This window comes from Bos indicus x Bos taurus, chromosome 21, assembly GCF_003369695.1.
Source record: "Bos indicus x Bos taurus breed Angus x Brahman F1 hybrid chromosome 21, Bos_hybrid_MaternalHap_v2.0, whole genome shotgun sequence".
NCBI classification, from domain to species: domain Eukaryota; kingdom Metazoa; phylum Chordata; class Mammalia; order Artiodactyla; family Bovidae; genus Bos; species Bos indicus x Bos taurus.
The window spans coordinates 46,818,832-46,844,670 of record NC_040096.1 but is presented as its reverse complement, the minus strand read 5'-3'; the positions used below and the strand labels follow the sequence as shown (position 1 = coordinate 46,844,670).

At 39.9% G+C, this 25,839-nt stretch overlaps 1 protein-coding gene across 2 annotated transcripts in view; it reads left to right on the top strand.

The window, feature by feature from the left end:
* Positions 1–25,839, top strand: part of SLC25A21 (solute carrier family 25 member 21) — a 524,275-nt gene that overhangs the window by 497,052 nt on the left and 1,384 nt on the right. For both annotated transcript variants that reach the window (XM_027521916.1, XM_027521917.1), the window contains exons 7-8: positions 21,787–21,968; positions 22,865–22,917. In XM_027521916.1, coding sequence (XP_027377717.1) covers positions 21,787–21,968; positions 22,865–22,917 — 235 coding nt within the window. The remainder of the gene's footprint in view (positions 1–21,786; positions 21,969–22,864; positions 22,918–25,839) is intronic.

The window sequence follows — 25,839 nt, the reverse complement described above, 5'->3', positions numbered from 1 at the left end:
CTCTGGGCAACTGCACAAGCCACACACCCGTGAAGCTGATGTTTTTTTAAACTCTGAGCTGAGTGATTCATACAATGTGGGAGAAATGTCCATACCTCTTTCTCTAGCTATCCAAAGGCTTGAAGCAAATAGAAATTACACACAATGAAATGAATGATATAATTTACAAATATTATATAAATAATATATATCTCATTACATTTATTTGTGCATTATTTTAATGCATATATTATCATAATAATATGAATTTGGTTATATCTAAGGAAGAATTTCAGAAAGATCAATAAGATTTATATATGATTATGTGTTGTGTTGTTTAGTCATTCAGTTGTGTCTGACTCTTTGATACCCTGTGGACTGTAGCCTGCCGGGCTCCTCTGTCCATGGGATTTCCCAGGTAAAAATACCGGAGTGGGTTGCCATTTCCTTCTCTAGGATATCTTCCTAACCCAAAGATCAAACCCAAGTCTCCTGCATTGATGAGCACATTCTTTACCACTGAGCCATCTGGGAAGCCTGACTGTATGTTACTAATGCTTTAAAAAAGTCCACAAATACAAACTTCATTTAACAATTAATCAATACACTTAAGTTATTAAATTTTACACGTTGTGAAAAAAGCAGAAGCTTAAACATGTATTTATTAGTTAAAAGACATCATAGTATTCTGAAATTATGGAAAGAGCTCATTTATCTTGCCAGTTCACAGGGTTCAGATTATATTGGCCCTTATAGGCCACACTAAGGATTCTTCTGTTTATCTGAAGAGCACTGGGAAGCCAACAGAAGATTTTAAGCAGGGGAATTATATGATAATTCTGGCTGCAGCGTGGAAAATGGGTAGAGTGGGGTAGTGAGCAAAAGACAGAGTATAACATGGAAATGATTGTTATATGCAATGCGGGGGTCATGAACTAGTATTCATGGTGAAGACAAGAAGAAGTGGGTCGATTTGAGCCAGAATCTGTAGGATGTGGTGATGGAGTCTGTGTGCATGTTGATAAAAGAGTGGTGGGTGGGGATGATTCCTAGGTTTGGGGTTTGAACAACTAGAAGGATAATGGTGCCATTGATTGGGAAAGAATACCATTGAAAAAGAACAAATTTGGGGAAAAAATTATTTCCTGAGCCTGGAAAACTGATTTAACTACCTTTGAACTCCAAAGTACAGACATTGAGGCAGTGATTGCGTGTGGAATCTAGAGAGGAGGGCCCTAAGATGGAGACAGACAGCCAGACGTCATCGGTATACCCAAGGCGAGCATACTTTTTTTTTTTTTTTTTAGTTTTTATTGGAGTGTAGTTGCCCTACAGTGTTGTGTTAGTTTCTACTGTACAGCAAAGTGAATCAGCTATATGTATACATGTACCTCCTCTTTTTTGGATTTCTTTCCCGTTTAGGTCACCACAGAGCACTGAGTAGAGTTCCCTGTGCTATACAGGTTCTCATTAGTTAGCTATTTTATATCAATAGCGTGTATGTGTCAGTCCCAATCTCCCAATTCCTCTTTCCCTCCTTCCCCTTGGTATCCATATATATCATATATTAATGCATATATGTGGAATCTAGAAAAGTGGTATAGATGATCTTATTTGCAAAGCAGAAACAGAGGCACAGGCACTTGAACATTCATTTTCTGGAGAATGATCATGGGCCAATCACTGTAACGCTTTGAGCATCTGAGTATTTTAAATCTGTAAATTGAAAAGCAAAGAGTGTTCTTTCTACCTGACAAAATGGTTTTGAGGATTAAAATAAATAGCAAGTGAAGTTTGTGAATTTTAAGGTGCTGTGGAAGTGTTAGGCGTGGGGGCTGCTGCTGACAGGGACGGGGAGAAGTAGGGCAGCGAGGAGGGTAGTGGAGACAGTCAGCATGCAGAACAGTGTGAAGAGCTTTTCCCCAGAACTGTTCCTTTTGCACTTAAATGAACACTGTGGGGTTCGTTGTGGGTTTTGTTTTCTAGGGGTTTTTTGCCTAGAACAAAGTCATTGATTTTATGTGTTCTGTAATCTAAGCCTGATTCAGAACTGGGAAACCAGTATTCTTTAAATTTAAACCATAATAAATCAATGCTTTGTGCAGGGGAAGGTATGATAATCATTAAAACATGTTGAAGAACGTCATCAAGTTGTTAACCACGAGGAGGAGGTGGTGTTCCTTGAAGGCTTTTTTCCGTCTTCGCTCTAGGACGGCTCCAGCCATACACTCCGGACAGTTTGTTTACAGGATTGTTGTTTCAGTTTCCTCACCCAGAAATTGTTCATTCTGTTGTCCCAAGGGAATTTGAGATTTCACCAACTCTGACTGGCATGAGATAATTCTAGATTTTTCTTTAATATTTTCTAAACTTTATAAACTGTCTACCAATATTTTCCATTTTCAAAGTATTTGATTTTATAAGAAACTGTCCATATGATCATATCTGAGGAGTGGAAGTCAAGAGCCATGTGCATGTGTGTGTGTGTGTTAAGTTGGCAGGGAGGGAAGTGTAAGAAAAAGCAGAGTGCAGGAAAAGTACTTTTTCTTTATAGCATTCTGAGCTGTTGGAAGCCTCTACAAGAAGCCTGTATAAATTTTATAATAGGAAATAAATCAGTGAAAATTTTAATATAATCTTATAGAGTACCTAGTTAACTTTTTCACATTTTATTCAACTCTGTGTCTACAGAGTTAAAATAAGAACTTGAAACAGTGAGTTCAGATAACTCAGGTCAGATATCCACCCTGAAGTTTTTAACTTTAGTTCTTCAGATTGATGATCTCTGGTAGATTCCTTTTTCATGTTTCGCTGAGATATCCTGACCTCCTATGCCATTCTGTACTACTAAAATCATTTTTGTAAACTCCATGATTTTGCCTGATCCTTGTCACAATGACTGACATTTTCAGGTGAGGAAATAGAAACAGTAAGTAAAGGCACCAAGGTGAAAGTTACTGACATAATCCATCTGAAGGTATACAGCAGGGGGCGGAGAAGGTAACGGCAACCCACTCCAGTATTCTTGCCTGGAGAATCCCAGGGACAGAGGAGCCTGGTGGGCTGCCGTCTATGGGGTCGCACAGAGTCAGACATGACTGAAGTGACTTAGCAGCAGCAGCAGCATACAGCAGAGGGAAGGAAAGAACCGGAGGGAGAACTCGTTCTGCTATTCCTTGTAGTGCTACATCTGCATCTTACCTTGACTTGTGTCACACATAAACTGTCACTTTAAAATGGTTACTAAAATTTAAATAAGTGAACTTGGTAGACTATCCAGTCAGTGTAACCAGATTCCACTTTTACCCCATTCAGACCTGGAAACTGGTCCTCCCTTTTCACCTCCTTAGTCTCTGATCCATAGAAACAAAGAATTATAAGACATAACCCTGGAAGAGCTGGGCATTACCAGTTTGAAAACGTAGATGTTCCTATAAGATATTGAATAGATGGCTACAATAGAAATGTTTGCTTTGAATAGTAAGTGACCATGGAATTCATTTAATGGCGACATTCATTTTCATCTTTCCGTAAATGGAATGCAATGTCAGTATAAAGAATTATCCCTTCTCAGAAAGAGGCCATCACGTCTCAAAGTAAAGCCTTCTAGAAATACATATTGATTAAACACTGACATCTTTTTAAAATATTAATGAAGGTAAGCTTTCATTGCAAAACCAATTTATTTCATTTTCATTCCTAGATAGGGTGTTCAAAGCATTTTATTTGTGATGGTGGCACACAAATGGGAATCCTAAAACTTAAATGTTACATTGCTTTGATAACTTTTGTCTTCTAGTTCCATGTTTACTGCTTTTCCTATGTTTCCATAAGTAAAATAATGATAAGAGTAGAAACTGCTGTCTAAAGCACATGGCTGCCAACAGTATTAACTGCTTTTAGTTTGCATCCTAATTAAGCATGTTTGCAGGTTGTTTTGCCAAAAACAATAGACCTTTTGTGTTGAATTCTGCCATAATATAAATTACATGTGTGGGTTAGAAATATTCTAGGAGAGAACAATTTTTCATAAGTTCAATCTTTCTTACTTAATAAACCATTTAGACCTGTCCCTGTGGTCGTTTTACTATGGACAGCATTAAGTCAAACACTTTATTTTCTCATAAGGTAATATTCAGAAAAGATTGCCTTTTAAGCAACACAAATGTTTCTCTTTTGATTTTTAACATTTTCTTTGTTTTGTAAATTCTGTAGAAAGTCTGAGGGTGGTGCCAGACACACTTCAGTTTATCAGAAGAAATGTGGGAATGTGTTGGTTTCATGATTTAGAGCTCTGTCCTTCCCTAAGGTGTGCACTGAGCAGAATGACAAATGCACCTTTGGGTTCCAGAGGAGAACTTAGACAGAGCTGTTTATATTTTGAAAAGAAGAATCTCAGTAGGATTAGATCATAGTAGGATTTAATTTATGACCATTTATTTTTCTGATTCTCTCTTACTTGATCATTAGTCTTACCAATCATCCGGTAATGGGAAGGCCAAGAGCATTAAAGTTTCATTAAGAACAACTCTCCTTTCTGGTAACCACTGGGGTAAAACTACAAGTATATATTATCTAGAAAATTCCAGGACATGTGACAAGATTCTGTGGTAAAAAGTGGTATCTTTCATTGGCAGTTTTCACAGACTCCCTTGGGGCGGGGTTGGGGGGGTGGCGGTGGTGCATGTGTTGTAGAGGGAGGAGGGTCTGGGGGAGGGGAGCAGGGCAGGGGTTCAGGCACTTTCTTAAATAAACCTCAGGCCCAAAAGTTTCCCGTCAGGTACCACCCAAGTGGATGGAAATGAGGTGCAAGTGGCTTTAGATTCTCAGTGGGTGCCTTCTATTCATTCATTCCAGAAGTGTTCATGGCACATCTATCATTGGAGACCGGGCACCATCTCACTGTCAGCTCTGCTCCTGCCTTAATGGGGTTTACATTCTAGTCAAGGAGACAGACAATAAACAAGTCAACTGAATTGTGGCAATTGTGATAAGTGCCATGAAAGACAACTATGAACCTGTGGGAATGTTCAACCAAAGATCCTAATTAGACCCATGGCAGGGTAGGGTGAGAATATAGGAAAGGCTTTCCTTCAAAAGAGATGTTTAGGCTGCAGCTCAAGGATGAGGCTTAGTCAGGCCAAGATGAAGAAGATGAGCAGACACCAGAGAGAATAGAATATGTGAGTGCACAGAAGCAGAAAGAGGCATGGGGAGGAGGAGGGTGGCTGGTTTGGGGTGAACCGGGGGACGGAGGCAGTGGAAGCTGCAGAGGATAGCTGGCCAGAATGTTTGAGTCATGGTGGTAAGGAGTTGAGTCCCCTTCAGTGATTTAACTGAGGGGGCATGTCATGTTAGTGCAACTAAACGGGTATGGGAAAGTCTCATGTATAGAAGTCCAGAAGTAGAACCTCATGAAGTAAACTTGGTTCAAAGACATCTTCTTGATCATGTGCCCAACTCCACCTCAAAGCTTCTCAGTGTGTCCTTGTCCTGACTTCTCAACATTTAGAATTTTGTTTTGGGATCCTGGTTTGTTAGTTTTCCTTGGTTTTCCTTTGGGTCAGTGTTTTTATTAAGGCAAGGAATAGAATACACAAAAACAGAAAAGTCCTACTGGGTTCCCAAGGAAACATATTAATACTGTCCTGCATTTTTTATGCTAATACTCAGTGATATAATTGACTCTCAGAAGGTATTATCTCTCTACATTTATTTATTTATAGAGAGATACTTATAAATAATAGATATTAGAGGTATGTATATATGTGTCTGTATATATATATATGAAATAATAAAGTGATAACTGTTATTCTTAAACCCAAACCCATTTTGACATTGTATGTATCATAATTCTGGCTATGTGTGCAAGACCTTTATTTTACAATTATTTTACAAATCACAACCCTTTAAAAAACAATTATCTTAGGAGGGGAAAGGAATTTTCATGGCTATTTTCTGAATGGCTACAATCAGATGTTGAGTTAACAAGACTTTGATTTCATTCCAAAGCCCAGAGCCCTACAAGGATAGGATCTTGGGAATATTCCACATTCCTTAAAGAATGCTTATCAATTAAATCATCTCATTTTAATGACCTTCTGTGGAGTGAGGAGCTAGCATTTCCCCAAATTATCTCACATGAAGAAAAAACAAACACTGTAATAGATTCTTCTGATATCTATGAATGGAAACAACTGTAACTTTTAATTAAGCTCCAATAGAGGTATTTTCACTGGGGGACAAGACACCCCGATACCATAACATCGGGGAAAAAATGTTTTTGTCAAAGTTTATGAACAAAACAACGAAAGAGAGCCAAGATTAGAGAAAATGAAAGGTGCATACTGAGAGCTGACTTTAGTTGACTTGCATCCACTGAAACTAACAATATCTAACATGCAAATTTCTTCTTTAAAAAAAAAAAAAGGCAGTTCACTCTCACTCAGTCTGCCTTCTTGCTCAGTTACCAGGAGGCAACTATTTCGACATACCACATCATTTTCATGACAGCTGCAGCCAGCTGTGGGAAGGCAGTGCTAAGCTGCTATTATTTGCCTTGTGGTTGTGCAGGTGCCTTGTGTAGGTACCTCCTTTGCAATTTGCTTCTGAGACCTTGGTTCTTTGTGTATTATGTCTTTACAGAGGAGAGATACAGCATTTATTAGACACCTATGATGTGTCAGGTCCAGTATACCTGAATGAATGTGACATGGCACAGCCCTTTCCTTTAAGAGGCTCTGGGCTTTGGAGTGAAATTTATTACCAGACTGGGTTTTCTGCTGTTTCTTCGTATGAGGATACATCATGAGCTTTATGTTTGTAATACCTCTTACTTGTGGCCTTGACAAACGAAGGACTCCATCACGATCACCCTTCAATTATTGATGATGATGTACTATGAAAGGGATGGAATTAAGCAGAAAATTAATGTGACCATCTATAAAGTTATAGAAATAGTGAGATTGATCTATTAAAATTGGTTTTGACCACGTTTATATGTAATCTAATCACTAACTAATTGATTTATCAAAATGTTCAATTCTTTTTGAATTGCTCTTGTTATGATCATAACATTCACATCATCAAAAAGTTTCCTTACCCACTGCGGAAGGAGGGAGGTGAATAAAAGAGTTCTTCAAAGAAATACTTTATGATACCCCGAAAATCATGCGACTCCTTGTAGGACTAGCATATTGTCTTTAATTTTCTTATCCAAAGCATTTTATAGCATTCTCTTTTAGTCACTTCTAAACAGTAATTTTAGTTCTTCAAATGGCAAACCCAGTTTAGCAATTTTTGACAAGAAACATGAAAGCCACTCTAGGATCATCCAAGGCCAGTCCTGAACAGAGAATGGTCCTGTCAGGGTGCTCATTCTAAGGTTGTCTGAGGAAGCAGGGTATAGTGACTTTAAGCTGGGTCATTAGGAACTCTGTAAAAATGACTCAAAACTAAAATCAGAGAGGAATTCAGATTTGGTGTGGTACCAAGAGGAATTAAAGGGTAAGTGAATTGCAGCAATGTGATTTGGGTTGACATGAGGTAGGAGGATTCTAAGAGTGGACTTGAATGTATATATTCATGCTGAACTCCCTTAAATGCGAAGCCCATCACTGCAATTTGCTCAGCCTTGCCTTGTAGGAAGCAGCAGGCTTTCTGGCCAGTCTCCCTCACCACCCCTAGTTCTCACTAGCTAACAAATCCTGCTTTTCCCATCTTCCTTAACCCCCTCCATCTGGCATACCTCTGTGTGGAATGTCTTCTTGAAGATGCCAGACCCTAATCATAAAGGCCTGTGAGATGGGTGAAGGTTCTCTGTTTATCAAGCGAGCAGCCAGTTGGCCAGTCACTAACCAAGGCATCAGAGTCCCTGCCAGGGAAGGTTAAAAAAGGAGGCACATGCTTCTCTTGATCAAGATACTTTGCCTCTCTGAATATTAACTCCTTAAGTGCCATTGCTTTAAATTATTGGTACAGTCTTTACTACTGTATGTTTGGATTAGATGGTTAAATTAGTTACAAATAGGTAGTGTGTTGATTGTTAAATATTTTGAGTCTTATGTTCCCACTTGGTTGTGGAACATTACTGCCACCAATGTTTAGGGATCGCTTAATTAGTGCCTCTTGATGAGAGTGAAAGAGGAGAGTGGAAAAGCTGGCTTGAAACTCAACATTCAAAAACTAAGATCATGGCATCTGGTCCCATCACTTCATGGCAAATAGAAGGGGAAAAAGTGGAAGCAGTGACAAATTTTATTTCTTGGGCTCCAAGATCACTGCAGATGGTGACTGCAGCCATGAAACTAAAAGACACTGCTCCTTGAAAGGAAAGTTATCACAAACCTAGACAGTGTATTAAAAAGCAGAGACATCATTTTGCCAACAAAGGTCTGTATGGTCAAAGCTATGGTTTTTCCAGTAGTCATGTATGGATGTGAGAGTTGGACCATAAAGAAGGCTGAGTGCCAAAGAATTAATGCTTTTGAACTGTGGTGTTGAAGAAGACTCTTAAGAATCCCTTGGACTCCAAGGAGATCCAACCAGTCCATCCTAAAGGAGATCAGGCCTGAGTGTTCATTGGAAGGACTGATGTTGAAGCTCCAATACTTTGGCCACCTCATGCAAAGAGGCAACTCGTTGGCAAAGACCCTGATGCTGGGAAAGACTGAAGGCAAAAAGAGAAGGGGATGGCAGAGGATGAGAAGGTTAGATAGCATTGTTGACTCAATGGACATGAATTTGAGCAAACTCTAGGAGACAGTGGAGCACAGAGGAGCCTGATGTGCTGCATTCCAGGGGTTGTAAAGAATCGGATATGAGCAACAACTAAACAACTAAATCAGTGTCTCTTGTCAAGCTGTGGAGTCTATAAACAGTATGTCCTGTTAGGAAAATTCATTAATCTTCCCAAACAGAGGCTGGTAAACATATTTCTTTAACTCTGCATTTAATCCAAGATTGCAATGTGAAGAAAACAGCCAGAGAGTTCTAATAAGAGACTTGAATATAATTCCCAATTCTGATACTTACTAGTTAGCCATGTCTCTTTGACAAATTATACCTGTCTCTGTATCTCAGTTTTCTTATTTGTTAAATGAAATGTTAATATTATCCTTAAAATGTTTGCAGGGGAATTAAATAATGTTTGAAAATTATGAATGTTGGACTTTGCATTGCTATCACAAAATGAAGTCAATGCGTATGATAGCCACTAACATGTGAGGCTACTCAGCTCCAGTTTAAAGTCCCATATTTTATGAGAAAATTAGAAAATATTTAGAGGAAAAAAATAAAACTCATCTATAGATAGGGAAATACTACTACTGCTCAAATATTTGAGAGGAAGTATAATTTTTAACCATGTGGAATAAAAGGTTATTGCAGTAATGGCTTTTAAGTCATGATGAATTACACTGAGAATGGTGACAGTTGATTGCCCTTGCAAGGGAGCAAAAAACTGGAGTAAAATAACTTAGGCATATGCATGAGGAATGTGGGTTAGGAACAAAGGAAGTTTACTGATTGATGAGAGTTGGAACAAATTATGGAAGTTAGTTGAAAATGTTTAGTAACAGAATAGATTTTTTATCAACATTAATATCCATTTACATAATTAATATGTGATCTATCAAAAATATTTTACTTAGGCTAGGTGACCTTTTTTACCATAATTTTTTTTAATTTACTTTATTATGGTAAAAACATCTAACATGATATCTACATACAACAAATTTTAAATGCTTAATTTATTATTGTTGTCTGTAGGTAGCGTTGTACAGCAGATCTCTAGAGCTTACTCACTCATCTTGCTTAGCTGAAACTTTATGCCGGTTGATTTGTAACTCATTTCCCCCTCCCCCACCCCGGCAACCATTGTTCCATTCTTCAATTCTATGAATTTGACAATTTTAGGTATCTCATATAAGTGGAATCATGCAATATTTGTCTGTGACTGGCTTATTTCACTTTACATGGTACCCTCAAGGTTCATCCATATTGTTATATATTGCAGAATTTCCTTCTTTGTAAAGATGAATAGTATTCCACTGGAAAAGGCAATGGCACCCCACTCCAGTACTCTCGCCTGGAAAATCCCATGGACAGAGGAGCCTGGTGGGCTGCAGTCCATGGGGTCGCTAAGAGTCGGACACTACTGAGTGACTTCACTTTCACTTTCCACTTTCATGCATTGGAGAAGGAAATGGCAACCCACTCCAGTGTTCTTGCCTAGAGAATCTCAGGGACGGGGGAGCCTGATGGCCTGCCGTCTGTGGGGTCGCACAGAGTCAGACACGACTGAAGCGACTTAGCAGCAGCAGTATATATATACCACATTTTTAATCCATTTATCTGCCAGTGTGCATTTTGGTTGTATACGTATCTTGGCTGTTGTGAATACTGCTATGATGAATTTGTTGTTGTTGTTTAGTCACAAGCCATATCTGATTCTTTTGCAACCCCATGGACTGTAGCCTGCCAGGCTTCTCCGTCCGTGGGATTTCCCAGGCAAGAAGATTGGAATGGGTTGCCATTTCCTTCTCCAGGGGATCTTCCTGATTCAGGATCAAGCCCACATCTCCTGCATTGCAGGTGAATTCTTTACCACTGAGCCCCCAGGAAGCTCCAATGATGAATATAGGAGTACTAATATTACTCTGAGATTTTTATTTCATTTTGTTTGGAGAAATACTAAGAAGTGGGGTTGCTGGATTATATAATACTTCTATTTTTAATTTTTGAGAAACTTCTATACTGATTTCTATAAAGCTTACATCATTTTGCATTTCTGTCAACAATGTACAAGTGTTCCAGTGTTTCCACATTGGAGAGGTTGGTAGGGTTGGTGTTCTCACCAACACATGTCTTTTGTGTTTTTTTATAGTAGCCATCGTCACACATGTGAAATGAGATTTCACTGTATTTTTGATTTACATTTCCCAGATTATCTACATCTCCCAGACTATTAATGACGTTGAGCGTTTCTTCATATGCTTGCCAGCCATTTGTAAGTCTCCTTTGGAAAATGTCTATTCAAGTCCTTCACCCATCTTTAAATCCGGTTATTAGTTTTCTTGGTATTGAATTATAGGAGATCCTTATATATTTTAATAGTAACATCTCATCATATGTATGGCTTGCAAATATTTTCTCCCACTCCATAAGTTTTTATTTTACTCTTTTGTTTCCTTAGCTGTTCAGAAGTTTTTTGACATAGTCCCACATGTCTGTGTGCTTTTGGTGTCATATTGATGAAATCATTGCTAAGGCCAATGGCACCTTTGTTGAAGATTAATTGACCATATATGCTTGGGCTTCCCTGGTGGCTCAGACAGTAAAGAATCTGCCTGCAGTCCAGGAGACCCAGGTTCCATCCCTGGGTTGGTAAGATCCCCTGGAGAAAGGAATAGCTACCCACTCCAGTGTTCTTGCCTAGAGAATTCCATGGACTTTGTGACCCTGGCAGGGTCACAAAGAGTTGACACAACTGAGTGATTAACATTTGCACTTACACTTACTACATGCTTGGATTTGTTTCTGGGCTTACTATTCTGTTCCATTGGTCTCTATGTCTGTCTTTGTGTCAGTACCATGCTATCTTAATTAATGTAGCTTTGCAATATATTTTGAAATTAGGAAATGTGTTCCTCTTTTATTCATCTTTCTCAAGGTTGATTTGGCTACTTTTGGTCTTTTGTGATTCCATATGAGTTGTATTTTTTTAATTTCTATGAAAAATGCTATTGAAATATTTACAAGGAGAAATATCAATAACCTCAGATATGCAGATGACACCACACTTACGGCAGAAAGTGAAGAACTAAAGAGCCTCTTGATGAAAGTGAAAGAGGAGAGTAGAAAAGTTGGCTTAAAACTCAACATTCAGAAAACTAAGATCATGGCATCTTGTCCCATCACTTCATGGCAAATAGATGGGGAAACAGTGGAAACAGTGACAGACTTCAATTTTGGGGGCCCCAAAATCACTGAAGATGGTGACTGCAGCCATGAAATTAAAAGACATTTGCTCTTTGGAAGAGAAGTTATGACCAACCTAGACAGCATATTAAAAAGCCGAGACATTACTTTGCCAACAAGTGTCCATCTAGTCAAAGCTATGGTTTTTCCAGTAGTCATGTATGGATGTGAGAGTTGGACTATAAAGAAAGCTGAGCACCGAAGAATTGATGCTTTTGAACTGTGGTGTTGCAGAAGACTCTTGAGAGTCCCCTGGACAGCAAGGAGATCAAAACAGTTAATCCTAAAGGAGATCAGTCCTGGGTGTTCATTGGAAGGACTGATGCTGAAGCTGAAACTCCCAATACTTTGGCCACCTGATGCGAAGAACTGACTCACTTGAGAAGACCCTGGTGCTGGGAAAGATTGAAGGCAGGAGGAGAAGGGGACAACAGAGGATGAGAGGGTTTGATGGCATCACCGACTCTATGGACATGAGTTTGAGCAAACTCCAGGAGTTGGTGATAGACAGGGAGACCTGGAATGCTGCAGTCCATGGGGTCGCAGAGTTGCACATGACTGAGCAAGTGAACTGAATTGAACTGAACAGGAATTGCATTGAATCTGAAGATCATTTTAGGGTAGTATGGAAATTTTAACAACACTAAATCTTCCAATACCTGAACATGAACTATCTTTGTGTTTGTCTTTTAAAATTCTTCACCAGTGTTTTGTAGTTTTCAGTATACAGGTCTTTCACCTTCTTAGGTAAGTTTATTGCTGCTAAGTCGCTTCATTGTGTCCGACTTTGTGTGACCCCATAGACAGCAGCCCACCAGGCTCCCCCGTCCCTGAGATTCTCCAGGCAAGAACATTGGAGTGGGTTGCTATTTCCTTCTCCAATGCAGGAAAGTGAAAAGTGAAAGGGAAGTCACTCAGTCGTTTCCGACTCTTAGCGACCCCATGGACTGCAGCCCACCAGGCTCCTCCGTCCATGGGATTTTCCAGGCGAGAGTGCTGGAGTAGGGTGCCATTGCCTTCTCCAAAGTTTATTGCTAAGTATTTTATTATTGTTGGTGCTATTGTAAATGGGATTACTTTTCTAATTTTCTTTTCAGATAGTTCACTGTTAGTAGAAACATGGGTGATTTTTATATGATGATTTTATATGATGATTTGTATCCTGCTGCTTTACTAATTTATTAGTTCTAAATGTTTGTTATAGAGTGTTTAGGTTTTTCTACATATAGTGAAAATGTTAGTCACTCAGTCATGTCCAATTCTTTGACACCCCATGGACTGTAGCCTGCCAGGCTCCTCTGTCCATGAAATTCCCCAGGTAAGAACATTGGAGTAGGTAGCCATTCCCTTCTCAAGGGGATCTTCCCAACCCAGGGATAGAACCTGGGTCTCCCACATAGTAGGCAGATTCTTTACTGTTTGAGCCACCAGGGAAGCCTTTCTACATATAAGACCATGTCATATGTAACAGCAACAATTTTATTTCTCCTGACTTTGATGCCTTTTATTATTTTTTCTTGCATAATTGCTCTGATTAGGACTTCCATTACTATGTTACTATGATAAGAGCAGGCATCTTTGTGTTGTTACTTAGATCTTAGAGAAAAGGCTTTCAGTTTTTTACCAGTGAATATGATAATAGCTGTGGGCTTTACTTATGTTGGGACTTTATTACATTGAGGTACTTTCTTTCTGTTTCTATTTTCTTGAGAGTTTATCATGAAAACTTGCTGAATTTTATCAAGTGCACTTTCTACATGTATTGAGAGAATCATGTGATTTTTTAAAATCCTTTATTCTCTTAATGTGCTTTATCATATTAATTGATTCTCATATGTTGAACCATCCTTTTGTCCCAGGGATAAATCCCACTTTGTCATAATGTATGATCCTTTTAAAGTGCTGTTGGACTTGATTTGCTAGTGTTTTTTGAGAAATTTTACATCATATTCATCGGGGATCATGTCCTATAGTTTTCTTGTCTTGTGGTGTCTTCAGCTTTGATATCAAGATAATGCTGGCTTCATAAAATGAGGTGGATGTGTTCCTTCCTCTTCAATTTTCTGTAAGAATTTAAGAAGCATTGGCACTAATAGAAGAATTAATGTTTAGTAGAATTCACCAGTGAAACTATCTAGTCCTGAGCATTCCTTTGTTGGGAGATTTTTGATTGTTAATGTAATTTCCATACTAGTTACAGGTCTATTCAGACTTTCTACTTCTTTGTGATTTAGTCTTGATAGGTTGTTTATTTCTAGGAATTTGTCCATTTCTTCTAGATTATCCAGTGTGTTCATATATAATTGTTCACAATAGCCTCTTATGATCGTTTCCAGTTCTGTGGCATCTGTTATAATGTCAGTTATAATTTCTCTTCTTTCATTTCTGATTTTGAGTCTTCTCTCTTTTTTTCTTAATTAGTTTTGCTAAGGGTTTGTCAGTTTTATCTTTTAAAAAACCCAACTCAATTTCATTTATTTTTCTATTGTTTTTCTAATGTTTATTTTCTTTCCACTCTAATCTTAATATTTCCTTCCTCCCGCTAACTTTGGACTTAGTGTTCCTTTTAGTTCCTTGAGCTATAAAATTAGATTGTTTGAGATCTTCCTTTTTTAAAAAATATAGGTGTTTATCACTGTGAACCTCCCTCTTAGTACTCCTTTGCTGAATCTCATAAGTTAGGGTATGTTGTGTTTTCTTTTACATTTGGCTTGAGGTATTTTCTAATTTTCTATTTTGGGCTTTGTACAATAGTCTCCCACAGTCTCTTAGACTAGTTTTACTCTTTTTCCTTCGTTTTTCATTTTGCTCCTCTGACTGAATTACTTCCAATAGTCTCTGTCTTCGTGTTTGCTGATTCCTTCTGTTTGATCTAGTCTACTACCGAGTTCTTCTAGTGAATTTTTGATTCAATTATTGCATTTTTCAACTCCATGATTTCTGTCTGGTAATTTTTTATATTTTCTATCTCTTCATTGAAATTCTCACTTTATTCACACATGTTCCTTTGACCTCAGTGAGCATCTTTATGACAGTTTTTTGAATTCTGTGTCAGGTAAATCATGTAATTCTCTTTCCTTATAGTCGGTTTCTGGAGCTATATCATGTTTCTTAATTTGGAACATCTTTGCCCGATTGTTCATTTTCCTTAACTCTCTTTGTTGGTGTCTGTGCAGACACCAACAAAGACAAGGCAGTCTTCATAGACTAGCCTCATGCAGGAGAAGACCCCCACAATTGAGACTGGCTAGAGATTCTGGGGACCTGTACTAACTCTTTCCCTCCTCAGGGAGAAGCAGGCAGCTGTCATTTTTGTCTTCTTACTCTGTACTGAGCAAGAGGAGAGATATGGCCTCTAGCAGTCCAACCCTTCATCTCAGTTTGCCCCACGGTGGCTAGACTCTACTGGAGCCATCAGAACTCCAAGATAGGCAAGAATATACCAGTTCTTTATACCAGTTCTTCTCATTCAGCCCCAGAGAAGGTGAACATGCAGATTAATTCCTTCCCTCCCCTAGGAGAAGCAGGAAGTTAGGGAGTCTTCCTGATTATATGGCAATACACTAGGGGCAGGGACTCTGGTGGGAGGGTGTGCTGAATCTCCCTACTGAATTCTATAACTCCGTTCATGTGGACCCAGGGTACAGGAATTTCCAGCTAATTTCTTGATTTCTCACGCAGAGAATCTGTCCATGAATTGTTGGGTTTGTGTGAGAAAGGAGAATTCAAGTCTTCCTGCTCTGCCACCTTGCTGATGTCACTCTTTAGGTTAGGGGACCTTCTGAATTCACTTCCAGTCTTGTGATTTTATTTTCTACCACTTAAGTCTCTCTTGGACTGAGAGGTGATCTCCTTGACTGTTAAAGTGGAGTACAGTCCTGAGAGGCAAGGGTATGTCTCTAATTCTGCTGGTTGATATCTGGCAATCTCAGAGCCTCTCAGTATTTTGACTTCTTCACTTCCAAATAATAGAATCATGGCTCTTTTTTGGTTAATTTAACTTTATACTCATTAGTAAGATAGATAGTTTCTGTAAGCTTCAGATGCCTCATCTACTCAGCAATGTTGTGAGGCTTAAATATACAGAAAGTGCTTAACATAGTGCGTAGCAGATTGTGTGTTATCATTATCATCAGCAGCTTTTTCCAATTTTTAATAAAATAAATGAGGCAGAATGACATCCCAAGTAATATGATAATCAAGCCAGAAGGCTGGGCATTCAGCTAATGCACAGCAACTTGTAACGTACAATAAATGTAGGTTGGATGAATATACAACAAATGAATGGTGAATGAGAGGCAGTATAACATAGTGAATGAATTGAAATAAAGTGTAGCGGTTGGAAGTCTGAAGAATTTGAGTGTAAATCCAACCTCGATCTCTTATAAGCAATGTGGTCTTGATCAACTGGCCTAATTCTCTAAGTTTCATGTCCTTATCTATAAAAGGGGGTTATGTACCTAATTCATAGGGTTCTTATATATGCTATATACATGTTTTTTTGCATATAAAATTGTCTAGAAATAAGTAACTATTATTAACAGTACCATTAATTCTCTTACTGAAAGTTATGAAAAATAGCACAAATATCATAAGGTATATTATTTTATTACTTCTGTTTATTTTTACCATTTTATTGTTATTTCCTGTTGTGGTTATTGACAAGAATGATTTACTTATTGCCAGTACAGAATGACCCATTCAAACTACGTCATAGGTTTCACTCAGACCGAACAACCTCACAGATGTGCATTCTTCTTTGGATGGAGCTGGGGTCGGAAAAAGGTGGACAGAGTTAACAGTGTTGCATTCATTTATGCAGCCTTAAAGAAACAAAGACCTGTTTCCACCAAAGAAGGCTTTAAAATGCTCCACAGTACATCTAGATCCCTTTAGAGCATCACTTATCTAGCCAAGCTTCCCTGGTAGCTCGGCTGGTAAAGAATCTGCCTGCAATGCAGGAGACCGCAGTTCGATTCCTGGGTCGGGAAGATCCCCTGGAGAAGGTATAGGCTACCCATTCCAGTATTCTTGGGCTTCCCTAGTGGCTCAGCTGGTAAAGAATTCATCTCCCTCATTGCAGGTGAATTCTTGCAGAAGAATTCACCTGCAATGAGGGAGACCTGGGTTCCATCCCTGGGTTGGGAAGATCCCCTAGAGAAGGAAACGGCTACCCACTCCAATATTCTGGCCTGGAGAATACCATGCATTCATCAGAATAATTTGGAAGACTTGTTTAAATAGATTGTGCTCCGTCCCTAGAGTTTTGGGTACTGTAGTCCTGATAAAGCCCAAATTTTCATTTCTAGTAAGTTCCCACATGATACTGATGGTGATGGTTCAAGGACTACACTTTGAGAACCATTGAGTTCACTGATAGTATGAGTAACCCAACTCCAGAGTGGGAATATTTGCAGAAATATTTTCACTACAGTGAATTGCCCGATAACTCCCATGAAAATGAGGGCTTCCTGTTTTCAACACTGCATTGTCCTTTCCTTACTTTATAAATTTATTGGTAGGAAAAATGATTTGATGAAGTTGTTTTTAACTTTTGTGAGCCTGATAAAATCTACTGATACTTTCTCCAGAAAAACCCAAATACACATACACAGAAGCATTGCTTGTAATTTCAGGAGGTTCTCAGGTACCTCCCCATACAGCCCACCTACCAACCCATAAGAGTATCAGTAGAAAAACTATCCCCTTAAGGAAAAGTCTTGGGTTCACTTGGATGTAACAAAAATTTTCTTCTTATACTTGGATTTGCACTCAAGTTCTTCTTATACTTCTTCTATACCTTTCAGTTCACTCATTTGTAAAATAAAAGTAAAAATAATAGTCCTTACCTCAAAGAGTGATTAATTGATATAGCACACTGAAGAGCCTAATTTGAAAACGAAAACCACTAAATATTACCTTTTGCCCTCTCTTTATAGTCCTGCTACAACAATCCTCATTCTTGAGGCAAGTGGATGCCTCTCCTCAGTAGGGGAAAGATCAGGAAGTATAAGAAAGAAGAGCCCAAAGAGTAATATTTCAAGACTTTACTCTATGCTCATTGCATTCTTTTTCTAAAATCTGGTCACAGGTTGCCATATCATGGTTCTCTCTGTGAGTCACTGAGTAATGGGGTCTGGCAAGCCCAGGCCTGGCTCCATGACCTGAGAGTCTCAATTCATTTGCCTGGAAATACTCCACTTTGCAAACGTCCAATGCCTTGTCATGTCCCCATGTTAATGCTTTGTGGCAGAAAGACAGAAACATGAAGTCCTAATAGGGGCTCATTTCCAGGGTAGAAGATACTGAGCTTTGAGAAATAGTAATTAAGAGTAAAGCCTGATCCTCACTGTTTCTACCAAAAAAAAAAAAAAAAAGTGCAGTGATAAGCTAATCAGCAGACATTTAGCACTTGCTGTGCACACCGTGCAGTAGGTGACACAAAGAGGAGTAATATATGCTCCTATGCGGTGTCAGCTCGCAGTCCAACAGGGGAGATGGCTACAAACAAAAACCAGACAAAGAGAAGCGTAGAACAATGATCGCGACAGTGCTTCAGGAGCACGGGAGAGGCAGAAATCAGCTTCAGTGGTCATCCACAGAGGTCTCCTGGGCAAGCTGGGATTTAAGCTGGACTGTAAAGAGTGGGGCTGCTGTCCACAAAGATGATGGTGAATGGTGTTCTAGGTTGTGTGAATTGTTTGAAAAAAGATGTGGAGTTAGAAAAGTATTTGGTAGAAAATTTGCATGATTATGATTTAACCAGTCTGACTATAGTATGGGTTGTGCATACGGGTGTAGAATTTGAGGCTCGAAAGGTTAAATTGGAAGCATATCATGGGAAAGAAAGCAAAGGCCAACAAGGAGCTTTGACCTTACTCTCCGTGGAGTGGGGAAGGGTTGAGGGCCTTTGAGTAGGGAGGCAAATCTGTTTTTTCAAAGAGAACCCTGTGCCACTGCAAAGAACAGGTGACAGAGGCAAGAAGAAAGCAAGACCTAGAAAGTCACAGGCATGAGCTAAAGCCAGAGAAGTGAGAGTAGCCAGAGGGGATGAAGGAGAGGGACATTTGAGGGGCTGCATTCATCCAAGGCTGGCTACGACATGCAGCAAATAAAGCAGAGGGGAGCTGGCCGGGCTCTCCTTGGCGTACCTGATTCCCAGCTGGGTTGCTGCCTCTTGCAGACCATAGGCTCAGAAGAAGAGGCTGAGAGGCCCAGAGGTCTTTGGTGAGGGGCACCTCCTGGCTATCTGCAAAGACTTCTCTCCTTCCTAGAATGCCTAGAGGGGTAGCAATTGGCCATCTGCTTTGCCTGTGTGGAATAGCAATCAAAATCAATGGTTCTCAGACATGGGCCCTCTGTCTGGCCAGGTGAGAAGTCCTAAAGTTCTTTTAAATCAACGTTCAGGCACTTTCCCAGGTGATTCTGATCTGGGACTCTAAGGTGGGTGTGAGGTGGGGCTGTGCATCCATATTTGGTAAAGCTCCCAGGTGACTCTGATGCACAGCTGGATTTGGGAACTAGTGTGGGACCTTACCGGAGAAGGCAATGGCACTCCACTCCAGTACTCTTGCCTGGAAAATCCCATGGACAGAGGAGCCTGGTAGGCTGCAGTCCATGGGGTCGCTAAGAGTCGGACACCACTGAGTGGCTTCACTTTCTCTTTTCACTTTCATGCATTGGAGAAGGAAATGGCAACCCACTCCAGTGTTCTTGCCTGGAGAATCCCAGGGATGGGGGAGCCTGGTGGGCTGCCGTCTCTGGGGTCACACAGAGTCGGACACAACTGAAGAGACTTGGCAGACTGGTAGTGGCAGTGGGACCTTACTGCTGAGCTGGGAAATGTGTAGAAACCGTGGATTCAATTAAGTTTGTGCTAGTGAACACTGTGATGGCTTGAAGACCTTAGCATTTGGTCCCCAGCACTGTCTCAAACACAATGACCCTCATTGAGTGTCTCAGCCACCCCTCCCTCCTCAACTCCAATCCTCAGCAAACACATCAGGAGCGGGGAAAGCTGTGTGCTTGACAGGATCCCCTGAATGTCCCAAAAGGTCTGTGTGCATACAAGTCATCACTTTCACCTGTCCTTGGCCATGTCACAGGAGCACCATGAGGGCCTCATTACAGGTGTTTTGAGACTTTAGAAAACAGGCTACATAAAAATACTATCCATTTTATGCCAGGCTCATACAGTATTGATAGCACTTTTATTATTGTTGTTTTTATTTTTCAGAGAAACCATACAGTACAAGAGTAGGGTAACAAGGGTAGGTGTCAAACATGTCCCTTCTGTCCACTGGGCTCCACGGGATGCAGGGGCCAGTGCATGGTCAGACACCCAGAACTGGCCCTGAATCCACCACCCTCCTGAGCTCCAGTTTTGCTCCCGTGCCAGCATGGAGGAGGGTAACATAAAGGCATTTTTCTCTCCTTGTAAAAGAGAAGAAAATGGGGGAGGGGGAATTATTTAAACACACCTCACTCATGCTGCAATCACGGCATTGTTTTTCCTGTTGAAACACCCTGTTGGTTTTTAAATCCCTTTAAACCTACTCGGCACCTGTATGGCCCAGATCCAAGAATTATTATCGAACCCCTCGCTTTTTATATTTAAACACGTAGGAGTTTCTGTGATGGTATCTGGCTCTTGGTTTCATTGAAAATTTCAGAGTTTCCAGAATTTTTTTTCTTCCATCAAAGCTAGAAGCATGCAATTCTCAGACCTGATTTTTTTTTTTAATTAAGCAGAGAATGGTTCCCCCCTTAAGTTCTCCTGGTGTTGTTCCTCTCTGAAAAACTTTCTGAAGTACTAACCAAAAGAGAGGACAGGGGGAGGATGGGGGAGGTCTCTGTCAGCAACTTACGGTGTGTGAGATGGCCTTTCTTTAGGGTAAGGACTGAGGCTGAAAGCGAAATGAGAACTTCCCGGCAAATTCATTATAACACAGTATAATGTGAGCTCGCTGGGCACAAAAATAGGCTGAAGGAAAGCAACTTCAACATCAGACCTAATTAAATACTTTGATGTCAGAAAGCAGAGCAGGCAGGGGTGGAAAATCAAATCAGACCAAAGTGAAGGACCTAAATTCAAATGGAAAGAAGAAATATTTCTCCCTCTCTTTCTCTCCTTTTCTTCCTTTGCCATGAAGGAAGAATATGATTGAGGAACAATGGGCTATAAATTCTTCAGCCAATTAGTCCAGTGACTTACTACTGTTTCTAACGCACAGAATGTCACAGGCTGTTTTGCAGCCTCCCCAAGTTGGTTTGTTAATAACAGGAAGCTAGCACTTCTCAGTACAGTGGATCAGCTACACGTGAAAATAAATGCAAAAAACCTGGAGGGGAATAGCAGCAGACCGAGAGTAGCCTTGATTTAATTTAACATTTGGGGGTCCACACACAAATGAGCGTTTTAGTAGGCTTCATGGTGGAAGTTGCTGTCATTTGTAAAATATTCTGGCCAATTAGCTAATAGTGTGCTTGGATTTCTCCTGTTTTGATACAGTAATACTAAGTACATTGTGAAGCCCAATTATACAAATCATCCCCATATGCCATACCAGTCTTTCTTTATGAACTGTGTTTATAAATCCTGTGTGAGGAAATGTGTACTTCAGCAATTTAGACCATGTGTAAAAACATAGCCAATGGGATTGTCAAGAAAACAAGTTCCAGCCTAGGAAATCCTAATGTGTTCCGCTGGAATAACAGGAGGGTGCCAGGCAGCGCAATGTCTGCTTAAATATATATTGCTTTATCGTGTTTAACCGATTTAGGGGCTTCCGCTTCGCTTTCTGTTATTTTATTCTTCTTTTCTTTTAGGATCCAACCTTGGAGTTTTTGAGAAAATTTGGGATTGGTCTTCTCTCAGGCACAATAGCCTCAGTCATTAACATCCCTTTTGATGTTGCCAAAAGTAGGATTCAAGGGCCTCAGCCAGTTCCTGGAGAGATCAAGTACAAAACCTGTTTTAAAACAATGGCCACGGTCTATCAGGAAGAAGGGTAACACATTCTTATTTTAATAAATGAGCAAAACTAAAGCATTGCTAAAACTGTATTGTACTTCCATTTTGACTAGGGCCATTAAGCCCTCCTGCATTGGGTCTGTGTCTGAGAAGCTTTCGGGAATAGATGAGGAACTTTGTGAGATAACACAGTAATGAGATGTTGGCAAAAACCTCCTTACACCAAGAAACATGAGCCACGATCATTCAGTATGCAGTGTGTTTGTCCTAGAATGCCAAGGTGAACTTTCCGCTTGACAGTTTGCATAAGACGCTATTGCATATAATATGCCTTGTTCCCACATGGGCAGGAGAATGAGTGTCCTCTCACTCTCCTAATCAAAATGTCACCTAATTATATTCTCCTGGGAGAGTTAAACATGAGAGTTTTGTGAAAGTAGTTTTCTTTTAAAGTATGTGCCTTTTTCTGCTGGTCTTTTTTTTTAAGTCTTGTTTTTGTCTCTCCGCCCCTCCTCACCAGGTCTCATTCTCAAGTAGGCAAATAATGTTTTACGATTTTGATCTAAACTGCATCATATTTCTTTTTGTGAAGACTAAGTCTTTTAAACTCAATTACAAGAGTCATTTTGTCCATATACACAGCTGTCTTAAAAGTGAGGCCTGTCTTGAACACAAAAACTATCTCGCTGATAAAAATCCTATTTCTGATGGGACAAGATCAGCATACCTTGAGTAATAAAGAATTAACTCTTTCTCTCATCCAATTTGCTGCAGGGAATACTTGGCCAGATACTATCTGTTTGGAGATTTGAAAATTTTTTTTCAAATGACTTGTTTGGGTAAATGCTGGGTCAATATCTCAATAAAGTTGAGGTGCAAATCCATTGCATGTTCAGAATAAGAATGTTTGTGCTCTTTCTCTCCTGGTTCTAGCATTTTAGCTTTGTATAAAGGCCTGCTTCCCAAGATTATGAGGCTCGGACCAGGTAATGATGTTTTCATTACTTATATCCTTCCTTCTTTATTGTTCTAGTATCCCTTTTCTTTTTCTTATTTGTGTCTATCTGTAACACAATAAAAGTTTGTCACACTGTGAAACACGGAAACCTTAAGAATAAAAAGTTGCATAGCAGTAAGACACTAAGGGAATCCAATAGATGTGTTGGACTTGTGTTATAAGGTATTATTTATGGCCTTGCTGGAGCCTGATAGAAGCCAAAGCCCAGCTTAAGTCAATAGGAAAGGATCCACAGTCAGTTGGAGTTTGAGTGGCTTCTGGCTAAAGGCGAGGATTTTCACTGAATAAGGGACCAGCCCAATAAACCTTTCCCTGGTTCTTCTAGTTCATTCTTGCTCCTGCCTCAACTTTGCTTGACAGAGAGAAAAGCAGGAGGACTACTCCATGAACAGCCAGGGCCACTCTCCTCACAGTCGCCTCTGGGGAGGGGAGCGGGGGAAGCTGCAGCCTGGCTCTCACCTTCCTGGCTCCTGTCAGCGTGATGGTGGAGGGGATTGGCTCGGGGCCTTACCTCAGGATGCCAGCCCACAAAAAGCCGGCTGCCATTCCCACAGGGAGAGTCAGCTGCCTCTATGTAAATAGATAAGAAAGCAACTGCTGCAGACTCTACCACCTGGGCAAATAGTCTTGGATTATAAGCAACCTTGTGAATAAGTACAGAAGTATGCACTAGACCACACAGATTTTTTTTACCAGGCCACACTCACCTACTTAGACATCCTGGTAATCTTCCCCCAAACCTTCCCCTGCTCCTCCCCCCTCTCCCTTTCCCCTTCCGTCTGTCCTCCCTTTGAACACCCGATGTGCCCCTCCCCTGCCACACTCACACACGTGCATATTTACGTTTAAATCTCAGCCTTTCTGCCAACCTGAGATATAGAACAGCAGTCTGTAAATTGAAGCTGGTGAACAGTTCATACTTTCATATATTTAGAAAACACTTTTACAATTCCCAGTCCATCTATCCCAGACTTCCTAGGCATTTAGCATGGATTTTTGCTTCACATTTGAGATTCAGACGTCTTACTGGTCCATGTATAAAAAGGAACTCAGTCATAAAGAATATTGGTGATTTTGTGGAACTCTCTCTGCAAGAATGTGGTGTTTTTCCTTCACCACACAGTAAAAACCTGCTCGTAGACCTAGTATTAGAGAAAATCATAGGACTGACCCTCCTCCAGCATTCTCAGGAGGCCATGGGCCTGAAAAGGGAGAGTGATCAGGGAGAGTTTAGCTAAAATGGTAATTGACTGGAACCTCAATCCAAAACTCTTAAATAATCTGACCCCAAGTTTTGTTAGAGGCTTACAAATGTTTGGTTGGCTTCTTAAATGTTTTTGCATGAGGTGTCCTGAGTTGCTATGGTGTTAAATCCAATGAAAAGGGTTGTTGTGAACATAGTGTCCAGGCTAAACAAAATTGTGAATAACTGGTCTCCACTGTCATCCCAAACATGCAAGTCCTACCAACCTCAAAGGAAAGAAAGTTGTAGAGAGGAAGGTAAGACTGAAAGATAAGAGTTTTGTTTTGTTTTTGAGAGAGAGACAGTAAAAAAGAAAAGCTGGATGAACCTGGAATTCTCATCCTTCATTCTGGAGAAACATCCCAACTTATATACAGTTGTAAAGGGTAAAACATCTTAGTTTTATAAGTCTTAACAGCTCTCTGTGGCTAATGATCAGGATCTCCCAGGAAAGGAGAATCTTAAAGTCTGTGGTTCAGACGCCAAATGTCACTAGGCTGAAAACTTACTCAATTCTGTGTGTTCTTGTCTTACACTGCAAACGGTTAATAAGAGGAAATACAGCAATTACATACGTATGACAACCCTCTGTAGCGCATCCCTTTTTGTTTGCCAGAGCTCCAGGAGGGCTACAGCAGCCAAGATGGGGCTAATAGAGTATCTTCATGGGTTAAAAATGAAAATTACAGGCAGATAATTATCTTTGGCATAAGGTTACACAAACATGTGCAGCCTGTAGATTAAAAAAAGCATATGGCAGTGTGTACAAAATAAGATGAAAATCAAGTTCTATTTCTTTCTGTCAGAAGTCAGTCTTCTGTTCACATAGCCAAGTCTTCTCTAAGATGTGCTCTGGATATTTGTCCACATTTTGATTTTGTAGTACTGTTCACATAGACACGAAAGGACAGAGAACATCTTAAAGGGCACAGGATGTGTGCTGTTTACCGCATCGGAGAGAACACAAAATCATTCACATACACGTGCTTCTAATGTCTAGGTATTCAGCAGCCTCAGTGTTTGTCTTCCTATATCGTATTCCTGTTGACATATTATATAGCAAGCGTTTTTGCAGCCAATTATATAACTCTTCCCTTCCCAGATAAATGATGGGTTTTATGACACCCAATACAACTACCAGATTTTCGAGTGCAATCCATATCTCTATTTGAGGCAGATGAAAGGAATGAAGGCAACAAAAGGAGGTTGAAAGCTGGCTACGTTTTGAAATACAGATTTTAGAAGGACTCAGAAGCTATATTTCACATTACAATTCAGTTTGAAAGCTGTAAGAGAAAACCAGGCTCATCTATCAAGCACCATCTTAGAAATGTCCTTGTTGAATGCAGCTACAACAATGCTCATTATAAACTGGAAAAGATAAATCCTTTGCCTACATATGACAAATCTGAAGGTTTCTGTTCACAGGAAAGTCACATGCCCTTACATGACTAAATGTGTATTTATTTACTTTTTAAAATTAAAAGTGCCTGAAAAAGAATCTGATGAGAAATGATGAAGGTTACAGAAACTCATGGGGAAAAAATGTATTTGGAGGCTCAAGATGGTCTTGATTTTGCTCTGAGAATTTTCCACAGTAGTTTTCTGTCTATGCGTTGGAGCTTGAGAACTGATGATTCTGAATGG